General features: G+C 41.6%; 1 protein-coding gene across 1 annotated transcript in view; it reads right to left on the reverse strand.

Moving 5' to 3' along the window:
- Positions 1–1,519: 1,519 nt before the first annotated feature.
- Lars1 (leucyl-tRNA synthetase 1) overlaps positions 1,520–26,776 on the reverse strand; it is a 44,117-nt gene continuing 18,860 nt past the window's right edge. Inside the window, exons 9-18 of the mRNA XM_036205218.1 lie at positions 20,867–21,050; positions 19,169–19,259; positions 17,872–18,012; positions 16,775–16,915; positions 15,980–16,090; positions 14,852–14,962; positions 11,905–12,009; positions 10,515–10,610; positions 8,933–9,065; positions 1,520–1,904 (exon numbers count right to left, since the gene is read on the reverse strand). Coding sequence (XP_036061111.1) covers positions 1,699–1,904; positions 8,933–9,065; positions 10,515–10,610; positions 11,905–12,009; positions 14,852–14,962; positions 15,980–16,090; positions 16,775–16,915; positions 17,872–18,012; positions 19,169–19,259; positions 20,867–21,050 — 1,319 coding nt within the window. The 3' untranslated portion in view covers positions 1,520–1,698. The remainder of the gene's footprint in view (positions 1,905–8,932; positions 9,066–10,514; positions 10,611–11,904; positions 12,010–14,851; positions 14,963–15,979; positions 16,091–16,774; positions 16,916–17,871; positions 18,013–19,168; positions 19,260–20,866; positions 21,051–26,776) is intronic.

Consider the following 26,776-nt stretch of genomic DNA (forward strand, 5'->3'; position numbering starts at 1 on the left):
TACCATCAATTTCATTTTAACTGGAGCTGAGGACTTGCCTAGATACCCAACATGCAAATGGAAGTGGAATCTAGCCTCGCTAAGTGACTTCAAAGCCACACTGCCTGCCATAATACATGATCTGCACTGGATTCCCAGCAACAGTCACCTGACCTCAGCCTTCAGGTTCTTTGGGACTATCAAAACTGGCCTTTTCCCATACGGAACCCTTCAAAAGTGAAAATACTTTTCTCCTCTGTTTGTCAGTGCCTTACATCTTTTCATTATATGAAGACAGATGAACAAATGTAATACTTTCCAATAAAATAAAAAGTTTATAAGTAGTATAATCTTTAAAGCTAGTTAGACTAAACTTTGCTAACTCCTTATATCTAGGAGGAAAAAAAAATACTAAAACTTACTAGAGATGAAATAAGTTACAGGCTATTGATAGTGTCCCTGAACCTGGACAGTGACACACACAAGGCAGAACTAGAGGCTGAAGCGGTAACTCAGTGGGTGAGAGTACTTACTAGTAAGTATAAGGATTGGAATTCAAATTGCCATAAAAACATTTAAAAAACCTGGGCATCTGGCCAGCAAGCGGCAGGAGACCCAAGTTCAATCCCTGAAGCCCATGTGAAGGTAGAAAGAGAATACCAATATACAAAGTTGTCCCTTAATCTCCATGTTCCCACTGTGGTACAAATACCCCCCGACACACACACACACACCACACCACACACATACACACAATAATAACAGTAAATTGAAAAGCAAAAATATTTGCTTGGGCTCCATAACTGCCAGTGTAGCTTAGGTTCAGTGGCAAACCATGTCTCTTGGGAATAAAGCAGAGAATGACACAGCAGAACACCCAAGGTCCTCCTCTGTCTGGCACATGAGCATGTACATAGAGTTCTGCACACATAAATGCACATCTACTATGCACATGCTCACACCACACTCATAAAAGTAATGGAGTGAGCTCACTCACTATTGTCTTTTTCTTTTCTTTCCTTCCTTTCCTTTCCTTCCTTCCATCCTTCCTTCCTTCCTCCCTTCCTTTTTGTTTCAAGACAGGGTTTCTCTGTGTAGCCCTAGCTGTCCTGGAACTCACTCTGTAGACCAGGCTGTCCTCGAACACAGAGATCCATCTGCCTCTTCCTTCCGAGTGCTGGGATTAAAGGTGTGAACCACCACTGCCCAGCATCTAAGCATTTTAGCTAACTCCTTAAGTAGATATATGATATTATATAGAGCTGTGATGCTCCTTAAGCTGCATAAACAGTAAAACCACACTTCATAAAAGGGACACACCAACAACAGGGCACAATGGGACATGCTTCTAATCCCAGCATTCAGGAGATTGAGTCAAGAGGATCATGAGCTCTAGGGCCAGCCTGGGCTACAGTGAGACCCTGTCTGAAACATGAAAAACAGACAAAAATGGAAGCAGCCTAACACCTTTGTGTAAAGATTAAAAACTCCTAGGAAACTGAAATTAAAAATAAATAAATAATGTGGCAGAAACCATTTCTCTTGGAGGCCCAAAGGTGAAAAAAATGCAAGTTTATTTTAGAAATCAAAGGTGAACTGGTATAATTATGATTACATACAGAATCCAGCAGTTAGAAATGAAGTCTATGTAGACCTAGCTTGAGATTCCTGGGGCAGAAGTACCTTAGCAACCATATTAAATCTCCAATTTGCATGAGCTCAGTGAACCAGATAGACCATCGTGTCACCAATATCCGTGCGTAGCCCATTCTCAGTGAGGTGAACTTCTTTGCTCACTAGGTCCACATGGAAAACAGCGTTTTCAGAAATGAGTGTCTTCTCACTGTGCTCTCTTCCTAGGACTGGAACTCGTCGAGGCCCCAGCAGAGGATCATCAAACCTCATCAGTTTCACTTTGGAAAGATCTATAACAGAAGAGATCACCAACATGAGCATCTGCATAGTCACTGATTGACACAATCCAGTTGTAATAGCCAAACACAAGCACTGCCATCAGACCCAGGCTCAGGAGCCAAGCTAGCATCTAGTAAACTCATCCCCTTCCAGCTTCACACCTGAATCCAAACAGTCAGAGAATCTGTGTAACATATCCAGAATGTAACACATCCAGAACACCAAACTAAGAGGGGGGGGGGGGGAAAGCAATGTTTTGTTTTGTTTAAAGTGCCAGCCTATGGTTTGAATCCTCTTTACATGCTTCAACAAACCTTTGGTGCTCCTGAATACACTCAGCTGGTCAAAGGACCTTTTTTGAGCTATTTCTGGAGAATTCACTGTGAGAAACAGTACTAGCTATTTCTTCTTTTGCTTAAGAGATAAGTGTTTGCAGCACAAGCTGGTGAGAATCAAGAAGAGGAAGAGGAGCAGAAGGAGGCACAACTTTGAGATGAGCTCCAATCTGACCTGCATCTGGTCTACTATTGTACAAGCTGGTGAAATGGCTCCTGACCAAAAACAAACACACAAACACACACAAATAAACACACAAACAAACACACACAAACACACAAACAAACAAAAAACAAAACAGCAACCCAAAACCAAACAAGTACTTGCCCTATGAATAAATTTATGATTCAATAATCTGGTTAAAATATTTTTATTTAACCAATTCTGAGACTTCTCAACATCAAACAATTCTGTCACAAATGCTCGTTCTAGATCTATGCCGTTCCAAGCATAGTGTGGCCAGTTATGCTTCCCCTCCTCCCCCACAAGACATTTCCTACATTATTTTCAAGCTTTTCTAAAACAGATCACTGGGTGGTCTGTGAGCTACATTCCCTCATGGTGTCTCAAGAGGACAAAGCTGAGCTTTGTAAGGGATAAGAGATCAAAGAAGACATTAATGCAGCTGGCAGCCATACCCAGAGTACAAGTCTTCCAGGCATTCTCTTCTCTCTGGGAAACAGACTGAAAGGCTGCAAGTTTAGAGAAGAGCTCTCAGGGCTTACAGAGCAATTACCTGCATCTGCCATAAAAGCCAACCCTGCCTGGGAGTGTTCAGAGTCTCTGCAGAAACCAACAAAGCACAAGCCCTGAACCTAATATAGGAAGGAGAGAGGCAGCGAGTCCTCCCCAAGCCTGCATCTTATTTGGGCAAACACAATTCACTGTAACGGCTATTGCAATCTCACCTGGACATCAGCGGCACCAAGTATTTTGCTATAGAAGCAGTAACAAGCTCTGCCAGCAGATTTTACACATTCACTGCAGCTTGCTATCTAACAGTCTTCCCTCGTCATTTCAACCAATTCTAATTCGAACTATTTCAAAGAAACCTTAACACTCAATCAGCCTTCTAAGTGACAAAACACATTTGCTTTGATGTTTTGCCATGTAGTTCATTACTGCCAATAAATTCATAGGGCTTTCGTAGTGGCCTTCCTATCTATTCTTATCCTAGATCTCTGTCATCACTGAGAATGTTGAAATTTAAGTCTGCAACCTCACAAAATTTAAGGCACTTACAGAAAAGATAAAAGCGATTGAAAGCCCCTAGGGACTGATAACATGAAATGGAGCCTCTCACCTCCAAGTTATTAGTTCATATGTGGCATAGGTGTGAGTGATTTAAAGTCATTATCATCAAAAGTTGCTCAGTGGCCTCTGTGGAGTGAAGTGATGGTTGGAGTCTAGTTCCTTCTGGCCCTAGATCATAATCACCCTGAATACAATTGGCACTAATTGGACTGCTCGCTGGCTGGTGCAGCGGACAGACAATGAAGTGTGTTACTGAATTGAACGGTTTCTCTATCTTACATACTCAATATGCTCGGCCCCCATACATATCAAAGCAACCCGAAGGTCTATGGAAAGTATCAAGGTTAGATCTCTTCTATGGATTCTCACACAAATACCAATTTCAAACTTTGCTAATGCATCTATCCATTTTCCAAATTTAAAACACTGTATGAAATTATTCACAGCTTGTATGAGTAAAGACAGAAAAACTGTACCAGAGGCTCCGTGAGGAAAAACAAGTAGAAAGCAATGCCAGCACAATTCTGAGGAACCCAGGCAGTGTTCTGAGGACCTTTAAATGGAAGTTGACTTAACATCTTAAAAAAAAAAAATTGCCAGGCAGTGGTGGTGCACACCTTTAATCTCAGCACTCAGGAAGCAGAGGCAGATGAATCTGAATTTAAGGCTAGCCTGGTCTACACAGCGAGTTCCAGGATAGTCAGAGCTATACAGAGAAACCCTGTCTGGAAACTGAACCTAGGTCTTCTGCAAGAGCAGCAAGTTTCTTAACCACTGAGCCATCTTTCTAGCTCATATAGGCATTTATTATGTTTCCTTAGTGGAATAGCATAGAATGGTAGATATACCTTTAGAACAAATAAGCAGGACTTGAAAATTTGAAAGTATGAATATCTAAGAAGCCTCTTCATATTTATATTGCTTTTGTTCAGTCTTAAGCAGATTTTGTAATAGGAAGAACTTGTAGCCCTGAAAGACATTAGAGTGGCTTTTAAAGAGAACAAGTATTTGTGGGGACCTGTGGGTCCTTATTATGAGGTTCTGGTATACTAGAGGATGTGTTTCTGCACTGTGAAGTGTTAAATCAGGGACAGTGAGATGCCTCAGTGCGCTAAGGCACTTGTTGCCAAGCTGATGACCTTGGTCCCACTGTGGGAGTCTACTGGAGTCCACCTCCAATCTGCTCCCCCCTTTCTAAGGGTTCTTGGGTGGAGGAGAGAAGAATGAGGAAATTTTAGATAGAAAGATAGCAATGAGGAGAAAGACAGGATATTTAAGGAGGGCCCTGGGTCAATACCCAGTCGCCCCATCCTTTATTCTTATGAGCTTTTTATAGGATGCCAAGGGGAGAGGCAAAAGACTTCCCCCTTTCAAGATCAAAGCACAATGTATCACCCAGTTACAGGAAATCTGACACTCTTTCTGGCCTCCATGGACGCCTGCACTCATATGGTGCACATACATATATATATACTCACGCATATACATGCACACATAAAATAAAAACAAATCTTTAAGAACATCAATGAATCTTGGAAAACAGTGTTTGTAAGAACTGGAGCTTGCTGTTTCAGCTGGATTGGCTGGCTATCTGAACTCCATCTGTCTCCACACATCCCTTAGCTTTGGGGTTACAGACACATGTCACTGCATCTGGCTGGTTTTTGTTTTGTTTTGAATATAGGTGCTGGGGACCCAAACTCATGCCTCCCATCTGCAGAGCAAGCACTCTACAGACTGAGCTAGCTCCCCACACCAACCCATGGGAGACATTTTGTTTAGTGAAAAAGCTTAACAAGAGGGCTGTAGAGATGGCTCAGAGGTTAAGAACACCGACTGCTCTTCCAGAGGTCCTGAGTTCAATCCCCAGCACCCACATGGTGGCTCACAACCATCTGTAATGAGATCTGGTGCCCTCTTCTGTGTACATAATAAATAAATAAATCTTTAAAAAAAAATGCTTAACAAGAAAGGAAAAGTACTACTGGGTGAAGCGGCGCATGCCTGTAGCTCCAGCCACTCAGGAGGCGGGCAGGAAAACCGCTTACATTAGGTCAGGGCTGGATAGCAGAGTAAGAAAAGAAAAAAAAGCTTACTAATAGAACGTATCTACTCTTTAAAATAAAGTATAGATACATAATCCTACTTCTGTGAAGTACCTAGAACAGGCGGGAAGGTGAAGAGTGACCACAAGGGACTAGAAGGAAACAGGAAGAGGCAGCAGGTTACTAGACACAGGGCTTTGGGTGGGAATATGAAAAGTTAAGTGGATGAACAACATGAACACACTCAATGACCTGAAAATGACTCCAGCAGCAAGCATGATGAGCCACACTTAAAATCCTAACCCTCAACAGGTTTGGAAGCCCAAGGCCAGCTGAGCTACACAGTATGTTTATAAATAACTTACTATAACTACAAAACTTTTTTTTGTTTGTTTGTTTTCTGAGACAGGGTTTCTCTGTGTAGTTTTGGTGCCTGTCCTGGATCTCGCTCTGTAGACCAGGCTGGCCTCGAACTCACAGAGATCCACCTGACTCTGCCTCCCAAGTGCTGGGATTAAAGGCATGTGCCACCACCGCCCACCTACAACAAACCATTTTCATAAAATAAAATCCTTTACTGTGGCTAAATATATGTATGGTGGAACACAGTGGGCACTCTCTTCCTCCTAACACTTCCCTTGCGCTCACAGTGCCCAACTAGTCAGCATTTTCTCCATAAATATGCCCATGATCACCACAGCTGGAGAGCTCACCTCTCCTGTGGCCTGGACTCAATCTTCACTTTTCTTATGGACTCAGTAGTTTCTCCCTCAATTACAAACAAGTGTTTCAAGAGCCTAGTTTCCACCCTTTCACTCCATACAGCTCCTAATCAACAGTGCTCTAAGGCATCCTCAAACCTAGATCAACATTTGTTCTTACACACATCTCAAGGCAGACTCTCAGCAGACATCCAAAGTGCAGGAAACAACCAACCACAGCAGCAACAGAAACATATGTGAAAGTGAACTCAACTCTTCTATTTTAACAGGATATGACCACTCAATCCAGTTCCCTAAGTCGGGTTACTGTTGGGACTTATAAATACTGTTAGGAAATTTTTATGGTGGGCTGGTCAGATGGCACTGTGGGTAAAACTCCTGCTGCCCAACCTGACCACCTGAGCTTAATCCTTAGAATCCATGTAAAAGTGGAAGAAATGCCCTTCCTAATCACAACAACTGTTAAAGAAACTTTTATACTGATTGAAAGAAAGTAGGCTAGTTCTTTTTTCTGAGACAAGCTCTCACTGTATATCCTAGGTTGGTTTCCAGACTGGCCTCAAACTTTTGATTATCCTACTTCAGCCTCCCAAATGCTGGGGATATAGATATGTAATACCAAACCCAAACTAATCCATTTTGATTACTATCAAAAAGAAAAGAGGGCCAGCAAGATGGCTCAGCAGGTATAGGTGTTTGCACAAGCCTGATGACCACAAAGTCTGACAAGCTGGCCTCTGACCTACATGTATGTGTGTATATATACACACACATAATAAGTAAACATCATTAAAAATGAGAGATAACTCAATGGGAGACCCCTTGCCTAGCATGTACAAGAACCTGGACTTAACACCTAGCACTGCAAAGAAATGAGGGACTACAGATGGCTCAGAGGTTAAGAGCACTGGCTGTTCTTCCAGAGATCCTGAGTTTAATTCCCAGCAACCATCTATAATGGGATCTGATACCATCTTGTGGTGTGCAGGCAGAAACACTGTATATACAATACAGAGAGAGAGAGAGAGAGAGAGAGAGAGAGAGAGAGAGAGAGAGAGAGAGAAGAAGAAGAAGAAGAAGGAGAAGGAGAAGGAGAAGGAGAAGGAGAAGGAGAAGGAGAAGGAGAAGGAGAAGGAGAAGGAGAAGAAAGGGAGGGAGGAAGGGAAGGAGGGGGGAGAGAGAGAGACAGACAGAAAGAAAGAAAGAAAGAAAGAAAGAAAGAAAGAAAGAAAGAAAGAAAGAAAGAAAAGGATATAATATAAATACATAAAATTAAATGAGAAGAAGACCAATCCTGGGGGCACACACCTGTAATTCCAGCAGTTAGGAGGCAGAGGCAGAACTGTCACAAGTTCAAAGCCAGCCTGGTCTACATAGCAAGTTTCAAGTCACCTAGGGCTTCATGGAAAGAACCTGTCTGAAAACATACACACACAAAGTGAGGGAGAAGAGATGGGAAGAGAGGGAGAGATAGATATCATCTAAAAGATGGACATTAACATCAATCAGTCTTTATAATCCTGAAGAAAAGCACTAGAGACACACTAACCTGCCTCTCTCTCATGCTCAGTCCACGACCTGGCTGTAGTGATGGTTAATCTTCACTAACTTGACTGCCTTAAGAATCAAGGAAGCACAGATCTAGATATGTAAGGGCATTAACTCGGGTCCAGACTGACTCAGAAGGGGAAAAGAGGAAAGACTGCTGAGCACCATTGCTCTCCCACCTGCTTCCTAACAGTAAATATACTGTGGCCAGCACTTCAAGATCCTGTGGCAACAGCCAAGGGCTAGTCTCACTGCCAGGCCTTTGCCACCATGCACTACACCCTCAAACTGGGAGTCAGAACCAATCTTTCCTCTCTTAGGTTGCTTCTTATCAGGTACTTTTTCACAGCAATAAGAAAACTAAAACATTTGGTACTGAAAGGGGAAGCCACAGCACTCAGAAGGCAGAAGCAGGCACATCTCTCTGAGTTTCAGGAAACCTGGTCTACATAGCAAGTTTCAGGCCGGCCAGGGCTGTATAGTAAGACCTGCAGGAGAGGAGAGAGTGTGTTTATATAGAATTTAAATCACAGAACATATACTCGAGTCTAGATCAGAAATTGAGATTACTTATGTATTTTGCCTGGAAAAACAGTGTATTAAAAAAAAAATAGAAACTTTGGAGTACAACAGTTTGAATTCTAGGCTTGTGATTTCCCAGCTGAACAAACTTAGCAAGTTACTTTGTGAACTTCCACTTTACTATCGATACAGGGGAATAACAATACTACTTACACTGTAATTGTAAAAAGATTAAAGACAATCAAAACTCATTCTATTTCTCCTCTTTCCCTAGGAAGAGACCCAGCTGGATAACTTAGTCTAGAATACTAAGGGCATATGTTTCTAATTTTAATTACCTCTAAGAAACATAAATCACTTATTGGAACGACATAGGATACTGGAAAAATATCCAATCCAGAGCACTCATGACATTGAAAGAAAAGAGAATTGTCTCGGTACTTAAACAGCACAAAGTTACCAAACTACCTAACCCCAAACAAGACCAAAAGAATCTAGGTCCCCAGTGTGGGACCTAGCTCTTCCCACAGCTGTGTAACACCGTCCCTTCTGCTTATAACTCATAAATACACAAGCCTCTGCTAAGTGGGGGCTTCAAGGAAACTATTTTACCTTTGATTCCTCGGTCCATTTTCATTAAGCGTCTGATTATGGACTCACAGCTGTCTCCTTGCCTGACATCGATTTTGGTTGAGAAGTGGCCATTGGATGGCTGGGGATTTACTAGGAAAATTGACACACCAGGCTAGGAGAGTAAAAATATAAGTTATGACACATCAAACTTGAACACTGCCAAAAATAAGGGCAATCTCTACTATATTTCTTCTTTTTCTTTTTTTTTTTTTTTTTTTTTGGTTTTCTCTGTGTATCACTGGCTGTCCTGGAACTCGCTCTGTAGACCAGGCTGGCTTCAAACTCACAGAGATCCTCCTGCCTCTGCCTCCTGAGTGCTGGGATTAAAGGCGTGCACCACCATGCCCAGCCCCTCTACTACATTTTCAATACCCACTAGAGATATTTCTAATTCTGCATAAAATCATGAGCACGTCACATGAAAGAAAAACTGTGTAAGTTCATGTTTACACCTAGATGTCTTGGAACAACTGTACGTATCAACACTGTGACAGACTTAACAACAGCAGCATTTTCTCTTCCCACAACTACTATGACTTGTTCAACTTCTCTACTACAGGTCAGGCACTGGAAGAAGCACTTTGTAGACATGACTTCAATATCCACACAGGGAATATTAAAGCTGTATAAAACACACTGCTTCATTTATTCACTTCTGTGGCCCAAATGATTGCACTTCTGCAAGCCACACCATGAGTCAATGAAAGAATTATCACAAAATTAAGGTGTGATAAACTCAGGTCTCTATGAATATGATTACCTTACTCTTTCAAAATAAACCAGTTTTCAATTAAATATGGTCCAAATAACAACATGTCTAAGTCTTCTTAGGATTTTCTATGGAATCATGATTGTAGTCCAAATCTGAATGGATTCTTGGAGACTAAATAGAATCTGTAAGACCTTTATATTTCTACCAATAATGACCAAAAAATAAGAAGTAGGAGGCAACTCCAGCATTAACTAAGATGATGAACCTGCCTGGTTTATACCAAAAAGCAAAAAGCTTTGCATAACAGATAGTCAGAATAAGACATTTGAAAGTTTTGTCTTGGTTTAAAAGTCTTACCCACAGCTAGCTTGTTTTTGTTTTTTTGTTTTGTTTTGTTTTCAGTAAAAACCAGGTTCAAAGCTGGGTGGTGGCAACACATGTCTTTAATCCTAGTGCTCAGGAGGCAGAGGCAGGTGGCTCTCTGTGAGTTCGAGGCCAGCCTGGTCTAAAGAGTGAGTTCAAGGACAGCCAGGGCTACACAGAGAAACCCTGCCTCGAAAAATCAAAGATAGATAGATAGATAGATAGATAGATAGATAGATAGATAGATAGATGATAGATAGATAGATAGATAGATAGAGATAAATGGTCCAGAGCATCTTACTTTAGTTTTTAAAACTACAAATAATAAATAACACTACCATAAGGCATAACCAGTACTGCACAAGCCAGAGCAACAGAACACCCAAGTGTTTTAACCCTTCCTATTGAACTCCTTTCACCTATGAATGATGATGTTACTCTTGTCTAGGCCTAGAACACTGATTCAACACGGCTTCTTCAACTTACTTCTGTTCTGAAAACATTAAGCGGCTTCCCAGGACAACATTCTTCCCTGACTTTATCTTCAGCTTCAGAGGCAAACTTGACTTCTATATGTTCTAGCTAAACAGAGAGGGAAACAAAAGTCATTGGCAGCATTTAATATGGCTGAAATCAATCACCACCTCATCTCATTAAGAGCAAACTGGCTTCTCCACTTAATATGAAATGATCTGTACAACTTGATTGTTTTCCTTACAAACATTAAGTGAAATGTACAATGTTATCAACATTCATCATCTTAGCTGTTTCGTGGCATTGTTCTTTACAGTTTGTGTGTGTCACTTTCTATATCAGAATCTGACATCTCTCCGCCACATAAGAAAGAGGAAAAGCAGCATGAAAGAAAGCCTTCCACCTAAACAACAGAAGCGCCGAAGTTTATCATTTGAGAAGTTACATAAGCAGAACAGTTTAGTAACGTAACACACTGCGGACTCCTGAATCTGACTCTGAGGTGTGGACCTACTGTCCACGTCAAAAGATTCAAAAGTGTTTCTGACTGACGAAAATGTATACATGAGCATTTAGAGATACACATAAAACAGATGTCTGCTAATCTTTGACTTCGTGATCAACAGGCCTAGCAAGCACAAGGCTCTGGGCTCAAACACCAGTGACAAATGCACAGTGACAATGAGTTCTTGTGGAATACTCTCCTTCAGCTGTGTTCAGGAAACAGTTCACAGTCACTCTAAACCCACATGGTTTTCAGTGTCTTCATTATCATTAGAGCCACATTCTGAGTCTTCTAACAGTATTCTACAGCAAATTAGTTTTCCTTTTGCCTCAGCTAAGGGGAAGCATTTTTACATTCCGTGTAAGTTGTACTGAAAATGGACCAGGACCACAGATTATAATTAAGTCAATTCTGTAACTCTGAGGTCTGAAATTGGGACAATTAAAGCCTTCGTATTATGCCACATTCCAAAAGGCATCTAAATACAAAAAAGTGTCACTCTGGGTTGGGGCTATGGGTTTTCTTGGTGTGTGTGTGTGTGTGTGTGTGTGTGTGTGTGTGTGTGTCTGTCTGTCTGTCTGTCTGACACACGTGCTTCGGATTCTCCTGATTGCTTTAAAGACAATCTAGGGAGTATGCCTAGCCATATATAGCCCATGTTTTACATATAAGATAACTGATAAATGAATAAGGTGACAGATCATTTTCTTTCTGCAATTTTTATTTTACTCATTTTATTCACTCATTTGCTTTCATCTGAAAAACGTTTATTAATTATTTAGTAAAAGTTCTAAAGACTGAAGATGAAGTTTATGGAAAGTATCCTCACAGACTGTAGAGCTGGACAGTTTTATAGGAAACCACAGTAATTAGCTATGCAATCCCCAGCCCTCTTACCTCAAGAGAATTTGTTAGGTAGACTATATTCTCCATAAGTACTGCCAGCTCATCAAATTCCAACTGTAAATCCAAGACTCGAGGCCCTTTCTTCTCCATATTTTCCTAATAGCCAAATGGTTTTGAAAAACAAAATCATATTAAAAACATGTTTAAAAGAATCTATTTTTCCTAAGTAATCAATCGTTCTCTCAACTGATAAAACCTTTACATTTCAGCAGGTAAAGGTTTTGACTCATGGGTTTCCCTTATCTTGCTTGTTAATGAAATTACTTGCTCAGAATAATTGCCATTTAAAATAAGACGAGATTTAAGGAAGAAATGAAAACACTGGAAGGCTTGAGATTTTCAGGCATTGAAAATAAATGTGGTTGATGACCCTGTGAAGGAGAAGTGGATGAGATCTACGTGAGTGGACTGGGTGTGGGGGGGGGGGGGGGAGAGGGCAAGGAATGGGGGATGAGGACATAGGAAAATGGGAGGGTCAAGCTGGAACAGGGACAGAGTGGGAGGGCAGGGAGGGAGATACCATGATAGATGAGGACATCATGGGAATAGGAAGAGGCAGGGTGCTGGGGAGGCTCTCAGGAATCCACAAGGTTGACCCCACCTTGGTCTGCTGGCAGTGGTCCAGAGAGTGCTGGACTGGTCTACTCTGGTGACCAGCCTAGCAAATAACCTAGCTGTCATCATAGAGCCTTTGTCCAGTGACAGATGGAGGCAGATACAGAGATCCACGGCCAGGTACCAGGCTGAGCTCTGGGAATCCAATTGATGAGAAAGAGGAGAGATACTACAGGCGAGGGACATTGAGATCATGATGGGAGAACGTGCAGAGATGACTGGCCACACTATTGGAAGCCCATGAACTGTGGACTGGTGGCTGTGGAGCCCCCATGGGACTGGACTAGGCCCTCTGGACATGGAAGACGGTTGTTTGGCTCAAACTGTTCGGGGGACACCCAGGCAGGGGAATTGGGATCTGTCCCTGGTCTACGGGCAGGCTTCTGGAATCCGGTGCCTGTGGTATGACACCTTCACAGCCTTGGTGCAGTGGGAAGGGGCTTGGACCTGCCTAGGCTCAGTGTGCTGGGCCCTGCTGACTCCCCATGGCAGACCTCAATTTGGGGGATGTGGGGATGCGGGGTGGCTTGGGAAAGAGGGCTAGGGGGGGGGAGGAGGGAGGAAGGTGGTTCGAGGATATAGCATGTGGAGTGAGTAGAAAATTTCTTATAAAGAAAAATGAAAAAAAAAGAAAATAAACATTTTAAAACTGTGTGTTTAGATGACTTACTATACAAATGGATTTATGAAAAAAATCTCTTCAGCTAATTTTTTATAAATTTTCCAAGATAACAAAGTCCCAAAGATATTCCTGCAAAGCTTAAAGAAAAACTGACAGTGTCATACTATATAGGTATTCAAATAATCTTGTGATATTCAAAAAAACAATTTCTCATTCTTAATTTTCTTCAACATTAAATATCTGCTACTCAAAACATAATCTTAGTGGTCCTTCTCATTACACCTACATCTGTGTAACACAATGCGTTACACTCCTGGGAAAGTGGCCCCGCATTGTTCCCACTGTGCACAGGCTACCATCTGCATTGATTGGCACCTTTCCATAGGGAGCATCAGCTACTGATCCGGGTGTACTGCAGGTACTCCTCCCCCATCCTCCCCCGTGGGGACATGACACAAAGGCAATCAGGCAGGCCAGTGCTGCTCTTAGCTTCCCGACCTTCAGAGCCACAAGCCAAAGAAACTCCCGTGTTTATACAAACTATCCAGCCTTGGCTAGGGATGTCACATGGCAGGATGCTTGCCTAACATGTGCAAAACACTAAATTTAATTGCCAATAATACCACAAAAAAAAAGAGAAAAATTACCCAGTCTGTAGTACTCTGTTATAGCAGCAGAAAATGGACAAAGATATCACCTAAGTTCTGTTTCCTTTCCCATAAAGTACTAGAAAGGCAATTTCTTTAGAAACAGGCTCTCATGTAGCCCAGATTGGTTTTCAACTTAATATGTAGCTGAGGAGTGCCTGAAATTCTTATCCCCCTGCCTCCACCTCCCAAGTACTGGAATTATAGGTGTATACCCCCACATCTGGTTTAGTGTGGTACTAGGCATCAAACCCTGAGCTTTGAACACAGTAAGCATGCTCTCTACCACATGAGCCACATATCCAGCCCAAGAAAGCTATTCTCTTATTCTCAGATTCATCGATCATTTTCAACATTTGCAAAACCACTGATTTTTTTGCTTGGCACATCAAGAATACTATTTAAGAATATATTACTGCTAGGCATGGTGACACACACACCTTTAATCCCAGCATACACGTGGCAGAGGCAGGAGGAGCTTTTAATTTGAGGCCAGCCTGGTCTGCAGAGCGAGATCCAGGACAGGTACCAAAACTATACAGAGAAACCCTGTCTTGAAAAACAAAAAACGAAAAGAAAAATCTGATCCTGAAGAACTCAATTCTTTCATAACAAAGAACTTACCAGCCCCAAACATCAACAGCCACTGTTCTATCCACAAACCTAGCCACTGTCACTGTAACATGCTGCTCAGTTACCCACAGAAATGTGGGAATGTCATTCCAGTCAAAGGGTCCACTAACAACATCCTAACATGAGCCAAAGAACATACTTCCTCCCCCAAAATTGGAAAGGAAGCAAGGCAGAGCGTGGGAATAAGTCAGTGCAGCAACTCCAAGCCTAATTTTCTTCTGGAATACCGATTTTCATATATTCAGCAATTGCACAGGTGAGTTCAAATCTGACTGTTCATGTCTCACAACCACTGACTGAAAAGTGCTATTTTAGCATTGGTGGGGGGGGGGACACTGTGAAGGCTTTTCTCTTTCCTTCCTCTGTCCTAGCTAACCATTTCTTAAGTGATCATAGCTGTCCAAGGTCCATACTCACTCACCTTAATCATGGCAACAAATGGCATAACTTTCTTCATATATTTCTTCAATTCTGGCAAATTGCCTAGTTCACAAGCAATGACTTTGTTATCAGGCAATTTTCCACCATTGGCCTAAAAATGGAAGCAGGAGAGGAATGTGAAGAGAAATATTCAGGCATGCTGCAGGAGCTGTGCCAGACAGAGAAGGTGGCTGTTGGAGGGGGTCAGCCTAGCATCAGGACAGCAAGTTCAGTGGCTAGTGCAGAAAGATCCCTTTCTGCACAGAAGAGGCGTGCTTGTCAGTCCAAATGAGAAACCCAAGTGCGGTGCACTGAACATCTGCCTTTCTTAACAAAGGCAGCCCCTCCTGGTAAAAGACTGATGCAGTCTTATAAAGATCTTGTCCTCAAGTTCAAAAATCTTATCATTTCATTGATCATGTTAAAAAGGAAAGCAATACATTTCTTATATAAAACTTATGTATGACTACTTTGGGAAGATTTTTCCCCCCATAATTGTGTAAGAGTGTATGCACGTGTGTGTGTCTGTGTGAGTTTGTGTGGGGGTAAGTGTACATGAAAGCAGGTGCCCACAGAAGTGAGAGGAATCAAATCCCCATGGAGCTGGAGTTGCAGGCAGTTGCGATCTGCCTGATGTAGGTGCTGAGAACCAAACTCAGGTCCTTGGCAAGAGCCATCTCTCTAGCCCTGAAATATGACTGCTTTTGAATAGTCTGGGGGGGGGGGGATCCCCTAGTTTCTGACACATGCAGGTAACATATACTTAAAATAATATACATATACATACTATAATCATACAGATGAAAAAATTTTTTAAAAAGTTAGGGTCAAGAGTAGTGGCACATCTTTAATCTCAATACTCAGGAGGTAGGGGCAGGCAGACCTCTGTAAGTGATTGGCTGACCAGGATAAAGATGTTGGAGGACTGAGGAAGTCAGATAGAGAGGGACAGAAAGAGAGAAGGGAGGGGGAGGGGGATTTCTGGGGTTTTGGGATGGGGAGGGTTAGACGTGGAGAGCAGGGTCAGCCAATCACTGATTCCACCCTTGATTCAGGTGGCTTTAGTGGCACAGCCGATTGACAGTGAGAACACTCCTACCACAACAGTTCTGAGGGGAATCAACATCACCTCAAAGTGGCTTCGCAGGACCGACAGGGTGACGTGCTGCCAGAGAGGGTAGTTCTTTGCCACATAGATGGTGCAGTGTGAGGGCCTCTGTGGTGGTTGCTTGTCAGTCTTCTGCATAGGAGAAAAGAGAAACATGGGTCCTGTGCAAACCAAAGATGGGAACACTCAGCACCTAGACTACCTCCCTGGAAAATGCATGCTTCAGACATTTAACAGTTAGAACATGCATGCTTCAGACTGCTAACAGTTAGAACATGCATGCTTCAGACCTTCAACAGTCAGAACATACATGCTTCAGACCTTCAACAGTCAGAACATATGTGCTCCAGATCCTTAACAGAACATACATGCTTCAGACCCTTAGCAGTTAGAACATACACACTTCAGACCTTTAACTGTCAAAACATATATTCTCCAGATCTTTAATAGAACATATATGCTCCAGACCTTTAACAGAACATACTTGCTTCAGACCTTCAACAGTTAGAACATATATGCTTCAGAGTTGTATCCACAGTACACACATTTTAATCACTTAGTTTTCACTAGTTTGTTATCTGACCACGCATCATAAGTAATGATCATTTTAAAAACTGGGCCGGGGCTGGAGAGATGGCTCAGTGGTTAAGAGCACTGGCTGTTCTTCCAGAGGGCCTGGGTTCAATTCCCAGCTTACAACTGTCTGTAACTCCAGTTCCAGGAGGTCCAGACATACATGCAGGCAAAAACACCAATGCACATACAGTAACATAAATAAATAATGAATTTTAAAAAATGTTTGAAAGATGAGTTCACCTTCCCTTTAGCAGGCATCATATAATTCTTGAGACGTAATCTAAGGTCATGTGCTACTTCCATGAGATACTGTGAGGAACGGATCAAAGATTCATCCACAGGACCTGCCACAGGCCATGAGGCATTCATAATTGAATCAGGCTTTAAAAAAAAAAAAAAAAAAAAACCACAATTGAGTGAGATTAAACACCTGCTTTCGAGGCCTTGCTTACAGTTTCACACCATGGCTACCATCTGTAATTGTGTGCCCCAAGTTCAAACCTGACTGCACATAGCACACTTCTCCAGTCCCTGATCTAATGTTCCCTAGAATTCAAGCTGTGAAGTCTGACTCTACATTCTTAATTAGCATCCATTTGTACAAGCATATTAATACCCACACACATATGCTCACTTTCAAAGAAAATTATGTAATGCTAATTTGCCTAAATTTAATCATTATTATATAAATTATGCATGCTCTCGGTTTTTAATCCTATTAATACACCCACTATTAAAAGTATAGCTATTCAGCATATAGCTCACTAGCACAGTTCCGCATGTGCTCATAAACTGGAAAACACAAACAGCTGGCTAAGGAGGCAGGAAAGGAACATGAATCAGGCCAATCTACTGATCTGCAAGCCAAGGAGAGATAATTTAACTTCATACTATGAATGTGACATAGCATCCTGACATGTGGCACTATATACGCCAGGAGTTTTATATAAAACAAGAACATTTATGTAAATATACTCATATCTTTGTTCATAAGCACCTCATTCTCTTAATTATAGCTCTCTAAAATATTTCCACCTTTTTAACTGGAAGAACCATATTACACATGCATTCAAATGTACATCTGAACATACGCAAATACAGATGGGAATTAAATAGTAGACAACATGCACATGATCACATTTCTAACACATATATATGTGTATGTACAAATGCACATATATGATCTGTCTTGTATGGCTTTTTCAATCAGTTAGAATTATGATGATGAATCTAGCATTATTCCTGAACTTCTCATGAGTAACAGCATTATCACAACACTTACTTACTCAGGCTAAACCATACAGCTCACAACATTTAAAACCCAATGCTGTGTGTACCTTTCCCAGCAGTGTCCAGATGTGCTCACACAAATGTGGACAGAATGGAGCGAGAAGGATTGTCTGAACTTCAATAAACCGGAACACAAGCTCTCTGTGCATCCCTTCTGTGGCCAGTTCACGGTATTTATCTTTCGAAGCCTATACAAAATTTCAAAAATATCATTTTCCTCATCTTCTTTAAAATAAAGATGAAATATTCAGTTTCTTGGTTTTAATGCATTAAATCTTTTAAAATTCTGTAAGTTATTATAAAGGTTTCACTTTATTTTTAAAACTCTTCAGTATAAAAACAATCTTTTACTCAGAGAATATTATATCTTTATATCAATGATTCTCAAGAAAGAAGGCTGAGAATGTAGCTGAGTAGCAAGAGTGCATGCCTAGCACATACAAGGCTGTGGGTTTAAAATAAACTAGAAAATTGTTTCAATTTTCTTGACTGCAAGAAAAATAAAAAACAAAACCAAGACTCAGAATTTTGTTTGTCTGTCTACCTGGTTTGGGGTTTCTGAGACAGCGTTTTGCTATGTATCCTACGCATGCCCTGCCTCTGTTTTTATGATAGCACTCTTTGATCCAGGCTAACCTCAATTTACAGCAATCCTCCTGCCTTAGTCTCCCAAGTACTGGGATTACAGGCATGAGACCATGATGGTCAGCTTTTTTTTTTTAAGGCATTTTAAGGCATGTTTATGTCGGTGAAGCATAAAGCTAGATCTCTGAGCTGTTTTCTCAGGTCAGGCTTTGAGCAGTGCCCAGAGTAACACTAACATGAATGCAACGTTTCTACACTCAGCACTTGACCTTATTTAACCACATATGAAAACCAAGTTACATAAATCCCAATGTAACATTTACAAAACTGATTAAGTAAAGCTACATGTGGCCTTTGAAATGCCAAACTTGGAAAAATACTGACACCTTGTGGAAAAACTCAGAAAGCATTTGCTTTCATGTTTATGGCAATTAATTATACTTTTGCCTTCATATTTATCAATTTAAAATGCTTTTGTGCAGCGGGACACAGTGGTACATGCCTATGTGGAGGCAGGAGAACCTCTTCTTAATGCTCATGGGTAAAATAAGAGCAGAATTTTCTATACTAAGTAGATACCACAGACACAGTGTCAAAGAAAACTACTTTAAAATCACAATTTATCAGAAAACTCAGAAACTCACTGAAAAGATTTTCAGTCTGTACTTTGGACATGCAATTATTTCATAGCAAGAAGAAAAAGGAGGAAATACACCATATTAATGCTGACATGTTTTAGATACCAAAATAATAGCATACCTGAAACTCAAAAAAACCTGTTTTCAAAGCTTCTTTAAACATCATTTTTTCATAGTTTTGATCTGTTTTTATAATTCCTGCATTCATTTCACTATTGAATAGGGAAAGAAAATCTATTCAGTTTAAAGGCAACTATATATTTGATGTATTTTAAAGTATTATTAGATACTTATATCTATGTTTTATATATTTATATGACATAGAATTATACTTATATATTTTATATATATATAAACATATACATAACTAATACATAGATCAATAACCAGCAAAATGAGTATGACACCAAAAACATTACAAACTGCTCAATACAAGGGCCAGGAGGATGGCTCAGTGAGTGAAGGGCTGCCATACAAGTATGAGGGCTGAGCTCAGATGCTCAGGGCTCCACTAAAGTCAGATGATGTACTGCCTAGTGCCTGTCTGTAATATCAGAGTGCCAAGGTGAGATGGGAGGCTAAGACAGGAGAATCCCATGAGGCCCCCAGTCCAACTAGCCTGGTGTACACAAGGACCAATGCCTGAGGTTGTTTACACACACACACACAAACACACACATACATACATACACATACATATACATACACACACACACACACACGCACGCACACACGCACACACGTGCACACGCTTTTATATTTTTTGGTCTTGAAAAAAATTGCCCAATATAGAAACTGCCTTGTCCCCCTTAAAACTGTACAGTTCATTTGTCTACCCACTTGCATGCAATGTGGGCTTTCACTATCCAGGGCTCCTATTTATAATAACAGACTTAACAGGATTTTTGTTGTTGATTGTTAAGTTTCTTGGTGGAGCTGGGCATGGTGGCCTGTGATCCAGGAACTTGGAAGGTTACGGCAGGATGATATTAAGCTCAAGGCCAGTCCTAGGGTAGTGTGAGACCCTGTCTCCCCAAATACTTCCTCACTGAAATCACTGTTAATGATCCTTAATACACTATGATAATCACCTAACTAAGGTAGCAGCCAGGATTTACAGACGTTAATAGATACCAGCTGTTAGTAAACACACCTCTCACCACCCCAGGTTTAATTTGATCTGAGCTGGCCCTGATCTCTTTCATGTCTTCACTCTCCCCTACATACACTGTACTTGAAATACCAAACCCTTCCCAGGGACTATATGTGTTTTCTCCCTTCCCTTCAAGACTACTATTTTTCCAAGAAGCTCAGCATTCCCACATCTCCCCGAGTCCTCCTTACTCCTGCTACTGACTTCCCAGGTAATAAATGCTTTGTCCTTTCGGTAAGTCTGTGTCGTCTACTCACTACTCCCAACAAGGCCAACAAGTGTCTTGAATTATTTTAAAGGTCCTCCTCCTTTCTCTTAACCTGTTTACCCATCACTGTTTTATGCTACGGTCATGGGAAACCGTGAGAGAAAGATTGTACAGAGGTTTTAGAGATACAGATAAATTCACATCCCAAGTTTCCTATTACCACGTCAAGGCATGTAATGAAGTAACTGCTAAGCCTCAGTTTCTTCATCTACAAAGCTGAGCCAGCTACACTGTTAGCACATGAGGCGAGGTTGCTTTGAGGCTAGAGTCAGAAGTGTCTAGCACAGAGAGGCCTCAACAAACAGCAGTTATTGCTATCATTTAACTTCTTTTAGAAAAAGAGGAGAAAACCAGGAGCACTCGGCAACTCCCATGGCATAGCGTTGGCCCAGGGTTACCTGGCAAACACACGGTCATTGAACGAGCTGGCAGGTCCACTTCTGAGGCTGTCACGGTTGGCGAGCATTTCTTTGACCCACTCTACCCATGTGTACAAACGAAGGATACCTGCGTCTGCCATGGCTTCCACAAAATTGGCATCTTCAACAGTGTCACCAGCATCAGCCAGAGCCAGGCGCATTCCTGAAAGAAAACAAAATCTGTCACTTAAAAACGAGTTACTGACTGGAGGTGGTGGCTCACACCTTTAATCCCAGCATTCAGGAGGCAGAGGCAGGAGAATCTCTGAGTTTGAAGTCAGTCTGGTCTACAGAGAGAGTTCCAGGACATCCAGGGCTACATAGAGAAACCCTGTCTTGAAAAACCAAATTATATATATGATTATATATGATGACTAAAGGCCAGGCATGGTCGCAAACACCTGTAACCCCAGCACTTGGAAGCCAGAAGCAGAAGTTCAAGGTCATCCTTGGCCACATAGAAAGTTTGAAGCCAGCCAGCCCAAGCTATCTGAGATATTGTCTCAAAAAGGACAAAACAAAGGAAAAAATTATGCATCCAATTGGGTACACTGCAATCCTTACATATAAATTAAGAAATAATAAATGTTATATATGACTGTCCTGGATCAACAGCAAAAATAAGACTCTCAACTATTTATACTTGTTGTTTCCTTTGTATCACATTTGTCTTCTTTGATACATTTGTATCAGTTTGCACACACTTAGGACAACGTGTCTCTTCCCCAGGCAAGTTGAGATGATCATGGTACTGAGGCATGGTTCTTGTTATACATAGTAGGACAAGCAATTGAGGCTAGCCTTAGGATTAGGAGTGTCTGTGAAAGGAAGCCCAGGCCAGCAATCTTCATTTATGTGGTATGGGGTAGAGTGCCTGCTTGATGAGTGGGGTCTATCACACGAATACGAAGATCCCTGGAAACAGTTAAAGGTTTAGAGAAAATTTTACAGTCCTTGAGATTAGTACACAAGAGTCGAGATTGTCAAAGAGCAGCTGAGCTTGCCTGGCCTCTGCTGTGTGTAGTTAGAAATGCATCTGAGTCCAAGATGGCAAGCAAACAGGAAGTTGTTTGTATAAAGGAACAATTGCAACAGGAAAGGGAGATGCGGCTAGCACCCTTGTGTTAGCCTCTGATTTAGCAAGTAAATTAGATAAATGAGAAGATGAGATGGAGGTGCTGGCTTGCCAATTCTTTTTTTTTTTTTAAGATTTTATTTATTTATTTTGTATACAGGGTTTCTGCCTATATGTATGCCTGTGGGCCAGAAGAGGGCACCAGATCTCATTATAATGGGTTGTGAACCACCATGTGGTTGCTGGCTGGGAACTGAACTCAGGACCTCTGGAAGAGCAGCCAGTGCTCTTAACCTCTGAGCCACCTCTCCAGTCGGGCTTGCCAATTCTTAAGGCTTAGGTGCCAGAAGAAAAAGCAAGTACAAGTTAGATCTATGCTCAAAAGCCCTTCATGGATCCAAGAACCTGGAACCCATGGGAAGATTCAGAGAGTGAGGAGGAAGGGGAGAACATGGTAAAAGAGATACAAGATACCCCTCAAGCCCAACCTTTAATAGAAAAAGCAATAATCTATACTCCAGTATGCAGGTGGGGACATTAACAATGGTCTAATGCAAAAAAATTAGTGTAATCAGGAAATATTCAGCATTTGAACTGTGGAATTAGGGAAGATTTTTAAAACAAGCAATGAAAGAGCCTGTCTCAGGCTGGTTTGTGAGGGTGTGGGACGTAAAAGTGGATGGGATTAGTCTAAGTGCTATGAAGACAGAAAAACTGAGTGATGTAACTTTTCGTTCCTTTTTTTTTTTTTTTTTTTTTTTTGGTTTTTCGAGACAGGGTCTCTCTTGTGTAGCTTTGGAGCCTGTCCTAGAACTCGCTTTGTAGACCAGGCTGGCCTCGAACTCACATAGATCCATCTGCCTCTGCCTCCCAAGTGCTAGGATCAAAGGCATGCACCACCACCACCACCCGGCTCTTCTCATCCCTTCAAAAGGCAAATGCTGCATAACCTGTGACACTATAAGGGGAATCAGTCCCCAATTGATTGGCTTATCAAAGTCAATAGGAACACTTGGTTATATCTGTCTGAAGTCCCCATAATGATCGGGGGCTGGAGAACCACAGAGGAAGGGCCGACACTATTGAGGAACTAGGAATACAAGAAGCTGTGTTTGAACCCCAGTTCACTGGGCCAGAGAGAACTATGTTGACCCAGCAAGGACCTCAAGGATGGTGTGCAGCTTTAGTGGTTTTGCTCCGTTCTTTATTGGAACAAGATCTTTATAAAGTAGGAAAGGGGGGCTGGAGAGATGGCTCAGAGGTTAAGAGCACTGGCTGCTCTTCCAGAGGTCCTGAGTTCAATTCTCAGCACCCACATGGTAGCTCACAATGAGATCTGATGCACTCTGGCAAGCAGAACATTACAAAATAAATAAATAAATCTTTTAAAAAAAATAAAGTAGGAAAGGTTTCTGTGGCTCCCCAACTTAGACCAGCATGTGAAAAGTGTCCATAAAGGAAAAGAACAAGCTAGAGGAAATAAGGAAAATGTAAAGCAGAAAGAAGAGGTCTGTCTGGGTTACTCAAAGACAAATGTGGCCAGCCAGATGTGTGTTAAGCTGAAGTTCCTAAGAAGAAAGCTGATAGGAAGCCAAACTGTGTGCTAACAACGCGCTTCTTGGAGGCTTTAAAGCCTGAGGAGCAGTCCACAGAAGAGATCCATGATAGAACACTACAAGAAAAGATGATCAAGCCTGTCCCAGGGGTGGATAATTCCCCCCAGACTAGGGAAGGTTCATTTCCCTCCAGCAAAAGGTTATGCTAGGAGTGGAGAGGGTTTGCCTAGTCAAGAAACTCCCCTAAGAGCCAAGTGTGGTGAATGCGGAGGCTACAAGCCACTGCGCCAATCCAGGGCCACTCACACCAAGGGAGGTAGCAGGTACACACCGGGAAAGGCAGGGCCACATTCACTGGCCCTGAGTATGAGCAGATTAAGTGAGGCCCACTAAGTTTATCAGGTTTGGAGAAATATAGGAAGACTCCATGGACGAGCTCTAGGATACGGACACATAATGGCTCAGAGGAAGCTAATTAGTCTCCTAGCTAAGCTTTCTAGCCAACCTTGATCTGTGGAAGAAGCAATTGATACAAGTGGATGGAACCTTTCCATGCTGTATTAGACCTTGCTTATATGTGACTTTAGTATCTTCTTAGCTGTGAGCCTATGGGGTCACCTGACACTGCTGAGAACAGATGACAACAGACTTTCAGAGTACTTCGCCAAGGTTATCTTTTAGCCCCACTATTTGTTATGGGATGGTCGCTTAGGATGTTGTGTGAGACTGGCGGGTAAGAGAGATTTGTCCTGACTGGGCCAGGCAGGAAAACTCTAACTACAAATGGCGTCCAACGTGTTGGCAAGAATTTCCACCTAAAACCAGAGAAAAAAGATTCTAAAACGGAGCTAAAAACAGCTTCCTAGTTGTCTCTCTCAAGTTAGCGGCAGCCTGCCAGTTTGAGCTACTGTGGCAGGTTCCTGGCGTGTGCGTCTGACCTGCAGTGTGGTGGGAATGAGGAGTCTACAAGCAGCACTTTACTCTGTTGTGTGGTGGATTTAGCCTTTGCTAGTTTAAAAAAAAGGGGGGGAGGGGTTCTGGGCTATGCACTACTTTGATAGAACTACTTCTGATAGTTGATGGTACACATGGCTCCAGACCCAGAGCTGGCGGTAAACTGTACCACTGCCATGTTGGGAAGCTGAGGTGGGCGGAGCCTGCAGCCACAGTGGTGTTTCAGTCTTACAAAGATGGATATTACACAGAGAATCTGGTTTGTGTTGTCTTTGGGATTTTTAACTGCAGAAAAAGATTTGATTGTAAAAGCTGTTGAGTTAAACAAACATGTAAATTTTAAAGGTACCTTGACTTCAAAATTTGGATATAAGGATATATGCTGCTTTGGAAAGGAGTCTCTGCTTTTGTTTCCACAGAAAGCCAGAGGCTGTTGATTTGTTCCACATTAAGATACATCAGGTTTCATCAGCCAAGACCACCTGAAAGGTCTCCGATGACACCATAGCCCAGATGATCCGACATCCAGAATGGTTTCAAGGCAACTGGCTCAGAGGTTCACCCTAATGGACTACTCCATAATCCTAAAATTTTCTTTGTGTCCCCATAAGATACAGCGCGCCCCTCCAGCAGGAAGTAGTAAGAAAAACTACGCCCACATTCCCAAAATTATCAAGCTGGCTTTGGAGATGGAATTGGCTCACTCCTTCTCTAAACACAGACATATTGCTAAAAGAAAAGGTTAAGAGATTCTTGTGTCCCAAATCAGAAGAGCCCTCTGGTGTGGGACAGAGAAAAACCAATATTTTTCTTTAAATCGGGTTGATTATAAATGCAATCTCTTTCTAAAGAAGAAAAGGGGATAGGAAGTAGATATAATAGGATAAAAGGGTAGATTAAGGAACTTACTTCTAAAGAGCAACAACTTGTTTAAAATGTTTTACATTGGTATAGACTTTAGTCTATTGATACAATCTTAAAGTTAATTTTGTTATACTGTGTGCATATTTCTACTCATGTTTAAGGTATTATGTTTGTATAGCTCATTTTAAATTGTAATGGATAATTAAAAAGAGATTAATAATTAGTCATCTAGGATAATCATACTTGTAGCCATGTTAGTTAAGTCTTCTAGGTATACACAGAGATATTTCAGGTAGATAGGTAATCTTCAAATACTTCAAAGACCTACAGAATATGGCATTTAAAATACTTTTAAAATTTAGACTTTCTGGACAGTGAGACATGTCTGCTCCTGGCAGCACCGTTTTACTTCAGAGAGGAGGATGGGCATTGAAGACACTTCATATGGAGTTTATCTTCACCTTGACAAAAATAGCCATTTGGACAAGAAACTGTTCTTGCCTGGACTGCTTGATCAACTGGACATGCAGGACCCATAGAAAGGTGACCACTAAACTTTGCTTGACAAAATGGTCCTTCAGGTTCCTGCTTCACAGAGGAAACTGCCAGACATTCTACAGGACACTGAGAGAAGTGACCGAGAGACTCTAGCCCTGTGGGCTGAAGACAAATGCCCCAACTTTACAAAGGAACATTAGGTGACTGTCCAGGCTACCAGCTGTCTCTGTCTACTCTTGCAAGACTCCTGAAAAATGCTTATATCCTTCTCCTGGTTCTCAGATAATATTATATCCTTCTGAGGTCTTTGATGTGGTTGAAGACTAGATAGTTATAATTTCCTCAGTTATGATACAAGATAAGTTAGATATAAAACTTTAAACTCACAAATATAAGATAGATAGGATATCTTCTTTAATATTGTAACTATAATTCTTGCTTGATAATTGTTTTGTTATATGTAATTGTACTATGTAAAAGTTAAAACCTTCCTTAAAAAAAAAAAAAAAGAAAAGGGGAAGTGCTGTGGATATCGCTCTGTGTAAATAAAGTTCTGATTGGCCAGTGGCCAGGCAGGAAGTATAGGCGGGACAAGAGAGAAGAGAATTCTGGGAAGTAGAAGGCTGGGGGGAGACACCACCAGCTGCCGCCATGAAAAGCAACATGTAAAGACACTGGTAAGCCACAAGCCATGTGGCAAAATATAGACTAACAGAAATGGGTTAATTTAAGATAGAAGAAGTAGATAACAAGAAGCCTGCCACGGCCATACAGTTTGTAAACAATGTAAGTTTCTGTGTGCTTTCTTGGTTGGGTCTGAGCGACTGTGAGACTGGTGGGTAAGAGAGATTTGTCCTGACTGGGCCAGGCAGGAAAACTCTAACTACAATGTTGCCTTGTCCTGCCCATCTTCTGAAAAGTTTTGTTATATAGATGACACCA

Source organism: Onychomys torridus, chromosome 13 (genome assembly GCF_903995425.1).
Source record: "Onychomys torridus chromosome 13, mOncTor1.1, whole genome shotgun sequence".
Taxonomy (NCBI): Eukaryota; Metazoa; Chordata; class Mammalia; order Rodentia; family Cricetidae; genus Onychomys; species Onychomys torridus.